The following is a 15,744-nucleotide window of genomic DNA, read 5'->3' as shown; positions in this document are numbered from 1 at the left end:
TATTATAGTCAGTATCTGCCACATGTGGAGAGAGCTCAGCCTGAGCCCCCCACAAGTGATCACCCCCACAATCACCTTCATGTTCAAGATACTGCAATAAGGGGTTCATCAGAAAATGACCTATTGTTTCAATTATGTTTTTGTGTTAAATTTTTTTTTTTTCATTTTTGGACATTTTCTTTCCATATCATAATGTGTATTAAAAAATAAAAAAATTATAAATCTTGCAATTTTCACTCTGGCAACTGCGGCTATTTTAGACCCATGCTTCCTGTTACTTCAGGAAATTCATATTATATTTTCAGCAATTGACTGACTCAGAACCCATCTTTTGTATTAAAGCATCTAACGAGCGTGTGCAAAGTTCATTATGAAGGGAGGGAGAGTTGTTAATCTACTATTGTGATTGGTGGATCCTATGTTATCCACTGTATATAGGTGGTATCTGTCATTATCCTGTCTGTGATGGAGCATGCTGAACTCTCTTCTGTAAAGAACAGGAAGTATGAGTCTAAAATGGAGGGCACCAGATGGAATGACTATTCATGAGAAATGTATAGTAACTTTTTAGCATCACGAGGGAGTGTCACTTTAATTAAAGGAACAGTACACCTAGAAATAAAAGCTTGCCAACTATGTATATCAGTCTGCAGTGTTATCTGCATACTCCCGATTAAAAGAAAAGCAGCCTTGTAGAAATCAGTAGGTGGTTATTTTGTACTATCCTTTTTATTATTGACTGATAGTAGGACTTTTCGCTTCTGGCATCCTACAGTAGACATTTCCTTGTAGAAAGTCTCTTTACGCAGTTAAGTGCCTTAAAGCCAAAGACAGGTCTAAGCCAAAGTTTAGTAGTTTATGTATGTGCTTTGAATATGAAACAATTTTATCAACCTAGCCCAGGGTTGGACTGGCCCATCATAGAACCGGAAAATCCTCCGGTGGGCCCTGGCTTCATCTTCAGGAGAGCTCATAGTGCAAACCTTGTCTTTGCTATCGGGCTGTTCAGTGGGACAGAAAAGTAGGCCCTCAGAATCAAATCCTACGGTGGGTCCAATGTTCCTCAGTCTGAGAACAATTTTATCAACCTAGCTCTAACCCTAAACCCTGGGTTGAACTGGCCTATCAGAGAACCAGAGAATCCTTTGGCAGGCCCTCCTGGCTTCAACTTCAAGAGAGCTCATAGTGCAAACCTTGCCCTTGCTATCGGGCTGTTCAGTTGGGAGAGAAAGGTGGGCCCTCAGAATCAAATCCTCCGGTGGGCCCAATGTTCTTCAGTCTGAGACTGCTTAAACCTATCCCTAACCCTAACACTCAAGCACTTCACTTACTTGCTTTGCAGCCTACGTTACACGACTGGCAAGGAGAGAAAGAATAATAGAATAAAAAAGTAAAATAATGAAGTATATTTACAAAATTCATTAATTTACTTTGTCTCAAGGACAATTAAATAAAAAAAAAAAAGTTTGGTTATTCTTTAATGTTCCTCTCAGCCTTTATATGTATGTGGCCTGTCCTTTGCCCAGAGAAATTACCTGAATAAAGAACAAGCTCATTAGTGACATTACAAAATGCAATAAATAATAAAGTGTAAGGGGACATTACCCAGGCTAGAGCTTTATCACATTTTTGTGAAAAGAAAAGAATTGTGGCAAAGACTAATGGGCCTTTATACATGAAGAATAGGAAACCTAAAGAGCCATTCACTGGTATTATTCCTCATGGGATGTACAGGTGTGAAATCACAAAACGGCGATGTGTGTAACCAACAAGATATGTAATCGTGATCGCTTCCATTTGTCTTCAAGTCTTCTATTCTTTACAATGAATGAATGTGTGCACATGGAAGCTTACTGGAAATAAGCATTATTAATAAAATACCTGTCATGATTATCATTATTATACTTTATTGCGTGCACAAATTATATCGCTATGGATAGAACATACTCTCTGTGTACTGGCACATGACACCTTGATCTTTAGAGAGGTTCTGTAAAAATGTCACTTTTAGAGGGCTGAGTATAGAATAATTGATAGTCACTAACGAGAACCATATATATGATTATTATAATGTGCAGATTTACTAAGCTAATTGAAACAGAATTCTGGCACAATTTGTACAATATATGAATTCAGCAGGAAAAAAGAAAGAAACCAGAACGTATCGTTCCTAATCACGTCTGACCACTTTTAACTAACAACCCAGCATAGCCAGCCACTAGACTCTAAAACTTAACATTTAATATGTATACCTCTAAAATTATGTGTACTTTAAAAACAATTTGGTGCTCATGTTTAAACGTGCACTAGACAAGAAAAATGGCATGATCTCACCCAATTGCTGTCTCTCTTCTTGTTATAGATTCTTGTGCTTATTGAGAGCACGGCATGGGACGGAGACCAATAGACCTTTTCCAATGGGGGGGAGAGAAAAAAAAAAAAAAAAGATATAGATATAGATAGGTGGGGGGGAAGGGTTTGAAGCTATCTTCCCTGTCGTGCCCCGTGTATAAGACTCCCGCCCTAACAAGGGCAGTCCCCAAGTTTGAGCCTACTTAGTGAAGCCCTTTAGTTAGTATAACCACCCTGGATGATATGTCCTCTTTCTCTTCCCAACGCGTTTCCCTCCCCGTTACGGGGGTTTATCTTCACATGGAGGACGCCGCTGAATGAGGTTATGTCTGCCACTGCAGAATACCTCCACTAACCTGAACATTTAACCTGGACATTTTATTCCCCTGATGAACCCCCGTAACGGGGAGGGAAACGCGTTGGGAAGAGAAAGAGGACATATCATCCAGGGTGGTTATACTAACTAAAGGGCTTCACTAAGTAGGCTCAAACTTGGGGACTGCCCTTGTTAGGGCGGGAGTCTTATACACGAGGCACGACAGGGAAGATAGCTTCAAACCCTTCCCCCCCACCTATCTATATCTTTTTTTTTTTTTCTCCCCCCCCATTGGAAAAGGTCTATTGGTCTCCGTCCCATGCCGTGCTCTCAATAAGCACAAGAATCTATAACAAGAAGAGAGACAGCAATTGGGTGAGATCATGCCATTTTTCTTGTCTAGTGCACGTTTAAACATGAGCACCAAATTGTTTTTAAAGTACACATAATTTTAGAGGTACACATATTAAATGTTAAGTTTTAGAGTCTAGTGGCTGGCTATGCTGGGTTGTTGGCACAATTTGTACAAACAGAAAAAATAGTACTACATGCTTTGGCCACATTTCTTAAACCTGTAATGTCCCCTTACTGATCCTAACTGCAGTATGCAAGAGGATTTCTATCATTTTGTAAACTGTGGCATGGGGCTTCCCAATGCTGTGGTATTTATTTATTTATTTTAGTCGCTTATATATTACTTCCATAGTGCTTTACAGACATTATCGGCACTGTGCCTGTTGGGGCTCACAATCTACATTTCCTATCGGAAGAATGTCACCAGGCTTGGACTGGCCCACAGGAGAACAGGAGAATCCTCCGGTGGGCCCCTGTGCAAGAGTGAGCCCCCACCCTCTTATATGAGAAGTAGTTTGCACTCTATATTTGATTTACTATGTACAGACAAAGGCGGCATCTTATTCATTTACCAATCTACCCAGTTCCTTTTTATATAAATTTATTATTGAAGATAATGTCACAATTGCATGTAGTTGAAAAGTTGGGCCCTGGAATTGATTATTGGTGGGCCCTTACTCACTGTCAGAGTGGGGTGCTATGTCTTTGTAGTGTGGAAGGAAATCAGAGTACCTGGAGGAAAGCCACACAAACATGGGGACAAAATGCAAACTCTATGCAGATGTTGTCTTCGGGATATGAACCCAGGACCCCAGCACTGCAAAGCAATAGCGCTAACCACTGAGCCACTGTGTTTGAAAAATTACCTTAAATGGAACCTGTCATAAGAAAAAACACTATTAACCTGCAGATACTAGGTGCCCACACTTAGCGGAACGCTGCTGGGAGAAAATTAACTTTATTCCCCCCACAACTTTCGGGTTTCAGTCACGGGGCAGTGAGAATACAGAGGGGCAGCTGTAACTGTGCCCCCGGCTTTGAATGATACTAGCTCTGCATTGGGGCCGCCTGTCTGTCAGGGCTGCGGGCACGGTTACAGCCGCCACTCTATATGGTGACTGAACCAATGTTGGTGCTGTCCCTTCCCCCGTGATTGAAACCAAAACGCTGCCAGGGAAAATAAAGTTAATTTTCTCCCTGCAGCGTTTGGCTAGGTTCCATCAAGAGCGAAGAGAAAGGTCATGCTACACAAAAAGGATCACCAGAATGAAATATTTCAAAGAATGTTATTAATGCAGACTACCAACAACAATTAAAACCACTTAAAAGTCACACCTATGGTAGTACTTTAGTGACAGTATGTTCTCCAGCCTTATGTGTCTATGTCAAGTATGGGGTTTGTGGCACTAGAGATCTTTTCATTTTCATCCTTTTGCAACTTTATAATTATGTCTTTTGTACTTAATTTTACTATATAGATTTACAATAAAATATCCTTTTAAACTCACTTATTCCCATTTTCTCCGAATTTTTCTATTATTGTATGTAGTTGGTTTTCCTTTCTCTGTCCTCTCTTTTTGAGGTTCAGCGTTGCACAATTTTGTGCATGATAGTATTATCATGTGGTTATCTGGTATTTGCCTTATATAAATTATAAAGTGCTGCTACAAGAAAGATATATATCTTGGTACTGTGTTAGGCAGTGGATAGAAAAATATTTCTAATTGAGAGTCCTCAGTGGTTGATACCTTTTATTGGCTAACTGAAAAGATGGTAACAAATTGCAAGCTTTCGAGACTACTCTAGTCCCTTCATCAGGCATAGACTAATAGAAATTCTGAAGAATCACATATTTATGCACAACACAGCACAACATTATCTATGGCATTTTTCTGTGCTGTGTTGTGCATAAATATGTGATTCTTCAGAATTTCTATTCGTCTATGCCTGATGAAGGGACCAGAGTAGTCTCGAAAGCTTGCAATTTGTTACCATCTTTTCAGTTAGCCATTAAAAGGTATCAACCACTGAGAACTCTCAATTCTAAATATTTTTAAAGTGCTGCTAGAGCCCTAAAAAAAGACATATATACCTACACATAAAGAGCTAACATGCCAATGGTGTAAATCCCAAAGATAGCATGGTGGCCTGAATCCAAAAAAGGTCCAGTACAAAGGCAGAACATCGTCAATAAACCTATACCAACGAAAAGCAAACTTCATAAACGCCAGTAGATGATAAACAACTGTTTCATCCCATTAACTTAAAAAAAGGTTAGCGTACAAAGGGGCGCATCGCACCCCCATTGCAGTTCCCGATACTTGCCTGTAGAAATTTCGATCAAATACATTGCATCCAGAACGAAATACATTAGCTAAAGGAGGAAGGCGTCATGCTGCCTGTCGCCAGAAGAATGCTTGTCCAGAAAGTAAGATAATGCTCAGATACCCAAGTCATATCCAATATTAGAATACAACAACTATACATCCAATGTAATCAAAATCATGTTTGGAGAGACCACCACTTCAACCGGTTGAATGAGATGTGCCAAGTCGCGAATTAATAAATCAAGAGACGAAACACCAGAGGCTGAAGAAAAAGAATCAACATAAATACAAGGCCGTTCAAAGAGGCCCTCAATACCTGCAACTATCGGCATACTTGCGGTGCGGGATCTAGTAGAGTTTTGTGCAAACTGTAGGAACCTTAGGCTGCTAATTTGTGAGAAAGTCCAATTCTTTCTGATTCAATATATTAGCCGCAAATCATTCTGTATGACATCATCCAACCTGGTATTAAAGAAACAGGTAGGGTCAGAATGTAACAAGAGATAACATGTCGAGTTACTAAGTTGACAATTAGCCTCACGGACATACATGTTTGCGGGCCAAATGACCACATTACCTCCTTTGTTGGCTTCATGTATAAAGATGTTCTGATTCTAAGTACTTGTAGCCCTCGTCTCTCGGCTTGATTCAAATTATTATACCTATTCGGATCTAGTTTGAGATCTTTAATTTCTCTAGAGATGGTATTTAAAAAAATCTGGATAACAGGAAATAAAGAGAAAGAAGGGGTAGCTTGAGAAGGTAATCTCCCCGTAAATCTTTTAATCTTAATGTCAGGATTCTCATTCTCCTGTAGTAGTTCAACTAAATCTCTACAGGCCTGTTTTTCATCCCCAGGTAGGCTATCAATAATACTAGGCTGATGGTACAGCAGTTTAAAAGTTAATTGCCTAGAGAAGAGATACAAGTCTTTGATAAGAGTAAATTTATCTGAGACATTAGATGGCGGAAAAGACAACCCTTGAGACAGGAACGATCTTTCAATATCAGACAGTTGGTAATTGGATAGGTTGACAATCTGCAGTCTACCTGTACTATGCTCTCCTAAGGTCTGCATAGGGATTATCTTTTCTCGTTCCATCTGGTGTTCCGTTTGTACTATGGTGACCAATTCCTGTATCCTCTTCCTCTCTTTCTGATTCTTTCATCTCCTTCTCCTGTGGTGCTTCCTTAGTCGCTGGGTTCTGAAGATAAAAAATCCCTGGATGACAGCTCATGTGCACCAGCTGGATTGTTAGTATTAGTCATGGGTGCCCTAGGTGACCTGTTGTTACCACGATAAGGTTCCAGTGCCAGGCAGGTTAATAATGCTATTAACCTGCAGATTAACCCCATATCTGCATGCTAATAGCATTTTTTTTTCTGGTGACGGGTTCCCTTTGATCCTGCAGTGTTGCATATGCTAATGAGGCAGGACTATTCTGACAGGGCATACCTTCCCCTGTACTAATACCAAAAACAAAAGAATAATAATAACATTAACAGGGATACTCACTCAGAGATCCCTGACAAAGCAACTGTGAAACGCGCGTCGGGTGCCTGGTGGATGAGTATCCCTATAAACATTCATATCTTACTTTTTCTTGTAGTCTGCAACTGATATATTTGGTTATCTGTATCTCTTTAAATAATGATTTCTTTCATTTGATGTACTCAGCAATGTAATATACTATATACCATTTATGTTTGTGGGATTTACTTCTTACTTTTCTTATGTCTGTAAGCATAATTTCATGGTGACTGTATGACTAATCATATTGAGAACATCTCTCGATACTAAGTATATACTATACTATTTTGTCAGCTTATAAGTTTGCATCTTAAAACTTTGAATCTTTTAATCATTGTAGAATTATTGTCCTGGCACAGTTATTTTGCTTTCGGTATTGTTATGGTAGCTAGTGCCTTGTGGGACACATTGCCTCCACCTGGACTTACAAGTCTTTGATGCTTCCCCTGTACTAGTTTTGTCTCAGATCTTCTGATCATGCCTGCTTTTATACATTCCTTGTTATGGTAAGACTGTTATGCCAGGAAGGTGTAATTGGTAGATCTGAGGCAAGACTAGTCCAGGGAACAGATGACCCCCACGACTAGTCCTGCCTAAGGCTAGGGTCACATTGCGTTAGGGCAGTCCGTTTAGCGCATAGCGCTACGGACTGCGCTAACGCAATGTCCCAAAAGGGATCGGGTTAGCCGATCCCGCTAGCCCAGATCCCCGATCTGCGCTAGCGAGGAACGGACCGCTAACGCTGCAAGCAGTGTTCGCGGTTCGTCACTCAAATGACGGCACATCGCTAGCTCACGCCCAATGTGGGCGTGCGCTAGCGATGCGTTTGCCATTACAATCAATGGTGGCGTTAATGGACTACGTTACACCGCGTTATACCGCGGTGTAACGTAGTCCGTTAAACGTACCGCCATAACGCAGTGTGACCCTAGCCTTATTACCATATGTGTCATCGGCATAGAGATGATACTGAAAGCCATGAGACTCTATGAGCTGTCCGAAGCCAAAGGTATAGATGGAGAAGAGCAGAGGCCCTAGGATAGAACCTTGCGGGACTCCGACATACAGAGGATGAGGTGAGGAGGTGGTGTGCGAGTGTGAGACGCTGAATGTCCGTTCTGTTAGGTACGACGAAATCCAAGATAGGGCCAAGTCAGTGATGCCAAGAGATGAGAGGGTCTGTAATAGTAGGGAATGGTCCACTGTGTCAAAGGCAGAGGACAGGTCCAGGAGGAGGAGGACAGAGTTGTATTGTTTGGTTTGGTAGTTTATAGGTCATTGGTGACTTTAGTTAGGGCAGTTTCAGTGGAGTGATGCGGCTGCAAGCCAGATAGAAAGCGGTCGAAGAGGGAGCAGGAAGAGAGGTGGGAGGACAGTTCAAGATGGACGTGTTGTTCCAGTAGTTTTGAGGCATAGGGGAGACGTGATATGGGGTGATAGCTAAATGCAGAGGATGAATCAAGAGAGGGCTTTTGAGGATAGGTGTGATTGAGGCATGTTTAAAGCTTGAGGGGAAAACACCAGTTGTTAGTGATAGGTTGAAGAGATGGGTTAGGGTTTGAATGAAGACTGTGGTGAGGTTTGGGATGAAGTGGGATGGGATCTGGTTAAGTGCACAGGTGGTGAGATGTGAATTTGAGAGTACAGTGGAGAGTCAATCTTCTGTAATGGTGGAGAAGTTGGTTTTGGAGGAGGAGGGCTGAGCAGTTAGGAAGAAGGGCTCAGGGGGTTGTCGACCAACCCTGTCTCTGATGTTATCGATCTTCTGCTTGAAAAATGAGGCAAAGTCTTCTGCTGAGGTGAATGGAGAGGGAGGGGGTGCTGTGGGACGGAGGAGACGTTCAGCTGACTTTCATCTAATGTGTATGGGGGTCAAAAGAGCCCCAATTAATTGGCTATAGAAACCATTGGATCCCGTTATTGTATTAGAGTCTGGATTTAGTGAAGGATCATCTATTACATTACTAAGCCATTTCAAATGTGATGACAAGAAGCAAATTCCCACCAATGACATGCTTTACTTTAAACATCTCGACAAAAAAATACAATTTGCACTTCAAAGCATGTTGCATGAATTTATATTGGTATAAAAGGTGGTTTTTTTTTAATTATTGTAAAAATAATAACTATTTCATAGGCTTCTAATGTATAATTATATTTTTTTTACCATTGCAGGTTTTGGAATGACCACGCCAGCCACTGTAGCAGGAAAAGTGTTCCTCATCTTCTATGGCCTGTTTGGATGTGCTGGTACTATACTGTTTTTCAACCTCTTTTTGGAAAGGATTATATCTCTCTTGGCATTTGTAATGAAAGCTTGTTACGAAAGACGACTACGAAGAAATGGGCTTCTACCTCCAACGGTTCGAAGAGGTTCATCTGTATCAGACGTTGACAGCCTTGTTGGTTGGAAGCCATCAGTTTACCATGTTATGCTAATACTGGGCATTTTTGCTATTACTCTCTCTTGCTGTGCATCAGCCATGTATACCCCAGTGGAAGAGTGGAATTACATTGATTCTTTGTATTATTGTTTTGTCACTTTTAGCACCATTGGATTTGGAGATTTGGTAAGCAGCCAAAACGCCGAGTACAAATATCAGGGATTATACAGGTTTGGAAATTTCATGTTTATACTTTTGGGAGTTTGTTGCATTTACTCACTTTTTAACGTCATATCGATTGTAATCAAGCAAGTTTTAAACTGGATTCTAAAAAAATTACGGTGCCGATGCTGTAATAAGTGCCATAAATCCAACCCGCGTCTTGGGCGACGAAATGCCATCACTCCTGGAGCTCGTTTCCGCAGGAACAAGTTATCGATGGAGACTGATGGAAACTATGATAGTGACACAGAAGGAAGGAGATTGTCCGGGGAGATGATCTCCATGAGGGACCTCACAGCGTCCAATAAAGTGTCTCTTGCCATATTACAGAAGCAGTTATCTGAAACAGCCAATGGTTACCCTAGAACTGTGTGCATCAACACAAGACAAAACGGCTTCTCAGGAGGGGTCGGAGCTTTAGCCATCATGAACAATAGGTTGGCAGAAACAAGTGATTCTAGGTAGAGTCTTTTCAAATTTCTATATTTTCAATAAGTTTTTTTTAATAAGAAAAAAAGGCTCAAACTTATGGTCAAAAATCCCTGGATCCCAAACCATTGAAATACCCTTTTTATTTGCACTGAAATTATTTCTCCCATTTCATCAACATCCTTTGGCATCTCATACATAAATGGAAACAATCAATCTTATCCTCTCAGGCAAAACTTGATATGTTTACGTCTTTTAGCTAAATTGACTGCGAGAAGGTGAAAAACATAAGCTCGCTTGCTATTGAATGTCTATCCTTTTTTTTACAATTGCTCATAGCCTTAAGAATGACAAGTCACATTACAGGTTCTACAGACCAGCTGTACTCGTAGGATATGGCTGGAGTGTAATGGAATTGCCTTTGTTGCAAATGTGAATGATTATGGCTTTGATGCCATGATAAAAAAAACCCTATGATTGTGTCATTTTATATCAGAGGAAAATGTAGACAAAAATCTTCTATTTTAAGGTTATTATAGTTTTTGCAGCTTCAAAATAAATACATGCAATGAAGCCAATTTACCGTTTGTGCCGTCGTGTAGTGTATATTTTCACATAGAAGGATCTACAACTAGGACTTATATGACTGTCTACCTGACACTTCCTGGCACTGTACGATATAGGTTAGTGGTCTCCAACTGGTGACTGTTTGGGTATGCTGGGAATTTTCAGTAGCAGAAAAACTACAGACTGGAGACCAGTTGGTTGGAAATTGGAAGGAGAAATTAGACACGAGAAAATAAAACCACCGTAAGTGGCAGTAGAAAGCCTTGGCATTTGCCAACATTTCTAGGTGTTGATGCCAACACTAACTGGAATAGATTTTAAATCTACATTTACTATCTTAATAAACAGCCTAGAAAATGATTTACAAATTAGCTGATCTTGGCCAACGCTAATTATTTTACCTATCTCATGAGTAAAGAGAGATGGTATGTGTATCAACGCACTCTATGGACTGGTAGGGACATTGAGTGTCTAATCTTTGGTCCACAAGTATCAATCATTTCCTTTGAATATTCCATACTTGCCATTAATCATTTAGTTTACATTGTACCTTCTGGATTTTTGCATCAGTCACCATTTCTTATATTACACAGTGAGGTAAGATATAAAAGTGCCTTTAGTCATGAAGTATGTCTTTAAACTTGTAATGGTGTATGGGTCTAGTGTTGGATTGACCACGAGGCATATTCGAGACTGGCTCCTCAAGTATTGCAACCTGAAATGCCTCATTCACAGAGCTTTACACTAGAGAAGCATGGGAATTCGTGTCTGAGAAATGAGATGGGGGGGACAATGCTAATTATTAACAAAGTGCCTATCTTATGGGTACTGTAAGCACCGTAGTTCTTGCACATCCACATGGAGCCGTCCCAGAGATCTTGGCTTGAGAATGTAATTGCAGCGAGATAAACTATATATTTTTTTTAGTAACACTAAGTGTACATGTCCACGATCAGGAATAGCAGCGTTTTGGATGAAGCATATTTATAAAGGGTCCAAAATGTTGCATTCTATATGACAAGCACAGTGGATTTATAGACATCCCATGCCCACTGTGCTGCTTTTAGATACTGCGCAAACTGAACTGCGGTGCGGGCTTTGCCAGCCACAGCATGTTAATTTTCTATAGCGGAGATGCTTGTCTCCTCTGCGTACTGTCCCTAAATAGACATTAGTCATTACATGCGGTAAATCCACATAGTTCCAAAACTCAAGTGCATAATGTAGATCGCAGCGTTTTGGACACAGCAAAAATACACCGCGTCCAAAACGTTACTATTATTGATCGTGTGCGTTTACCCAAACGCAAAAAATTTTTTAAAAAATACACAATTTATCCCAGCCCTTCTTCTTCCCCTTCATATTCTCCATTGCTTTGATCCAAATGTTTACCATATTGCAATTAAAACTGAAAAGTATATGAAGAAGTCTTCTCAGTGGGTCTACCCTCCTCCTAACCTTCTTTTTTCTAGTTGTTAGGCTACGTTCACACAACCGAATTTTCAGTCCAAGCGCTGTCCATGAAAAAAAACCTGACCTCACATGTACCAAATGTTATTTATTTGGGCTGTTTAGGTGACTTTTTCACACAAAATGAATGTCTGTGGCATGCTCTAGTGTTTTCCATATTTTGGATGAGACTCACCTATTCAAGTCAATAGGTGTCCCAAAAAAAATCTGATCCTAGATGGATCATTTGTATTGCATCCTGATTATTCTGTGTAAAAATGGGAACATTTTTTTATACTCCCGTGTGAACTTAGCCTCACAGAGCTACAGTAACTGCAGCAGGAACCTTCCCCTCTACACTTTTTGTGGTTAGACAAAAAAAAATCACTAAGGGGTGTCATTAAGAATGGCCTAGCTCACGCCAGTCCTAAAGAAGAATTCGGTGAACTATCCCCATACTGGTATAGCCGACAGGGAACGGCGAGTAAACACTTTAATGAATCGCCCCTAAGTCATCAACCCTTTAGCCAAAAATGGAACTGATCATTATTTGTACAAGACTTTTTGTTTAAAGGTACCGTTACACTGAACGACTTACCAACGATCACAACCAGCGATACAACCTGGCCATGATTGTTGGTAAGTCGTTATGTGGTCGCAGGGGAGCTGTCACACAGACAGCTCTCTCCAGCGACCAACGACTTCGGCATCGTTGAAACTGTCTCCAACGATGCCGAAGTCCCAGGGTAACCAGGGTAAATATCGGGTTACTAAGCGCAGGGCCGTGCTTAGTAACCCGATATTTACCCTGGTTACCATTGTAAAAGTTAAAAAAACAAACAGTACATACTCACATTCCTGTCACGTCCCCCAGTGTCAGCTTCCCTGCACTGTGTGACGTCACCGCTGTGCTCTGCTTTACGGCCGGCCGGCGCTGACACAGTCAGTGCGGGAAGCTGACGCCGGGGAACGTGACAGACAACAGAATGTGAGTATGTACTGTTTTTTTTTTTAACTTTTACAATGGTAACCAGGGTAAATATCGGGTTACTAAGCGCGGCCCTGTGCTTAGTAACCCGATATTTACCCTGGTTACCAGTGAACACATCGCTGGATCGGCATCACACACGCCGATTCAGCGATGACAGCGAGTAATCAGTGACCAAAAAAAAGGTCCTGATCATTCCCAGCGACCAACGATCTCCTAGCAGGGGCCTGATTGTTGGTCGCTGTCACACATAACGATTTCGTTAACGATATCGTTGCTACGTCACAAAAAGCAACGATATCGTTAAAGAAATCGTTATGTGTGACGGTACCTTAAGGATCCTGCAAAAGAGGTTGCAGACTAACAAACAATGAGGGCACCCATATTTCGTGTACAATGTGATAATTAATAGCTTTAGATAAATTTAATGTATAAAATACCAAATTTTATAGGTGATAGCTGCATAGCAAAATTGAAAAAGACCAATCAGTATACAGAACACTCTTGGTAATAGTAACTCAAAGTGTTTTGTAGTTTTTGCAATATTTGCTATTTTCTAAAAACTGTGCCGTTTCTTGCTCACTGACTGATGTTTCAGGTCAACACCTTCAAGTGAATGCTGCATTACCTAACAGCCTTAAGACAAAAGAGCCACTATTTCCTGAATAAAGCAGGAACATTTATCCTAATCTCATTATAAGTGGAGATTTAGCTGGATCCTGATGTCCTTAATTCTACATTTACATACAGTATGCAGCAGCACACTGCGATTAATGAATACAATATTGCTGTAAACGTAAAAACCACAAGGTACTTAGCGTTTTTTTGATCAAGGGGCACAAAAGCTATTCAACCACGTCAAGGTGAACCTAAATATTATTATTATTTATTATTATAGCATAATTTATTCCATGGTGTTTTACAAGTGAAAAGGGGTATACATAATAAAAAAACAAGTGCAATAATCTTAAATACAAGTCACAAACTGGTACAGGAGAAGAGAGGACCGTGCCCGCGAGGGCTCACAGTCTACGAGCGATGGGAGAGGATACAATAGGTGAGGGAAGAGCTGGTGGTGCAGCATTATGGTGGAACGAGGGTCACTGCAGGTTGTAGGCTTGTCGGAAGAGGTGGGTCTTCAGGTTTCTTGTGAAGGTTTCCACGGTAGGCACGAGTCTGATATGTTGTGGTAGAGAGTTCCAGAGTAGGGGATGCATGGGTGAAATCTTGTATGTGATTGTGGAAAGAGGAGATAAGAGGGGAGTAGAGACGGAGATCTTGTGAGGATCAGAGGTTGCGTACCCCACACAGTACCTTTTTATGCGGCCATACAGAAAATAGATCCGTTAGTGAAGTCTCTTAGTCCTCTCACATAGTATGATATGCCACGACACAGTATGACACCCGACCACACTCATTATGATACCTCAAAAGTGACCCTCCCACACATTATGACACCTACACAGTGCACTCCACACTTGCAGCTCATCTAGAGATCTGGGACATCCAGCCATAAATCAAGGACATATGTATGTTCCCAGATCTTCCGCACCAGCAATGGCACTATTTATTTTTCCTTTGAAATTTTCCATCATCAACCTCAACTTCATAGAAAAATTACACGGAAAAAGAAATCAAGGTAGCTTGGGGACGATGTCAGCTCCAACACAAGCCGCTGTCATTTAACAGCCACTTCACTCATGATGAGATGCAGTGGAACAATTTATCAGGAAAGGAAGGTGTGAAGTAAGTTTTGCTCCTGGCTGTGTTACCGTTATCTGCTCCAAATTTATTAAAGTGTCTCACCATATTTGTAAATCTGGCTCATCTTTAGATATGACTTCTGCCTACAGCTGATTTTTCACTTTTTACTCCAACCTCCACTAGGGTAATTTTGATAAAAGTCACTTTTAAAAAGTCACAATTCATAAATTTGGCTTAAACCTTATTTACATAGCAAACCATGCATGGATTAAACATTTTACTAAAAGTGGCAAAAGCAGCATGAAATCACAAAAAGTGGCAAATTTGCAACGTTTTTACAAGATGAGCTTGGAGAAAAACTCTTCATAAATTCCTCCTATGGAGTGCCATTATTGGGGGGATAATTCAAGGATTTTTCAGCAGTTTTCTGATGACAAATTGCATATTGTATTTGAGCAAAAAAATTGCTCCATTTTGCTCTTTTATGCTTCAGTTGCCAAACGTTGGTAAGAAACAAGTAGGGTGGGATGCAACTTTTTTGTTTTTTTAAGATGGCATAAAAAATGCAATTTTCACTCCAGCAGGGGAATGAAGAAAAACACTGGAGAAACAGTTACAGACAGAAGTGTTATATGTAATAATGTGCCAAATTTATAAAACACTTTATGATTTTTTTTATAAACTTGGCACAAATATAGACAATGCTGCCACAAGCAATATTATAATAAAGTGGCAGTGTGAATATATTTTTACCTGACTTTCATATATTAATGGTAGTTTAAGACGCATTTTGTACACATAGTTTAATGTTAATGTCAATGCCCAAGGCTAGACAATTATTGCGCCCTCTAAAATGGCAATAATGCCACCTTAAAGCAAATAATGCCCTTCAAATGCCCAATTCAAGCAATGCCAACTGTGTGCCTTTATTTAGTAAATAGGAATGCCCTCTTAAGGTATTCTTAAAAATGAATGATGCCTCCAGATTGTCCCCTCTAAAAGTAATCCTGCAACCCTTGTGCTACTCCACAGAAAAAAAATTAAGTTTACACTCACCTAATCCAAATGATTGAGTGTTTTCCTTCCACGCACTCAAAATTGGCCAATAAGGGTGGTGTAAC

The 15,744-nt window shown here is 40.4% G+C and overlaps 1 protein-coding gene across 2 annotated transcripts in view; it reads left to right on the top strand.

The window, feature by feature from the left end:
• Positions 1-15,744, top strand: part of KCNK12 (potassium two pore domain channel subfamily K member 12) — a 160,837-nt gene that overhangs the window by 128,324 nt on the left and 16,769 nt on the right. Inside the window, exon 3 of one of the 2 annotated variants that reach the window (XM_069767893.1) lies at positions 9,056-9,947. In XM_069767893.1, coding sequence (XP_069623994.1) covers positions 9,056-9,947 — 892 coding nt within the window. Of the gene's footprint in view, positions 1-9,055; positions 10,492-15,744 lie in introns of those variants that run through there. The other variant, XM_069767894.1, reaches the window with a different exon arrangement.

The sequence above is a fragment of the Ranitomeya imitator genome, chromosome 5 (assembly GCF_032444005.1).
Source record: "Ranitomeya imitator isolate aRanImi1 chromosome 5, aRanImi1.pri, whole genome shotgun sequence".
Lineage (NCBI taxonomy): Eukaryota > Metazoa > Chordata > Amphibia > Anura > Dendrobatidae > Ranitomeya > Ranitomeya imitator.
Note: the sequence above shows the minus strand (reverse complement) of the source record. Positions and strands in the feature narration are given on the sequence as shown.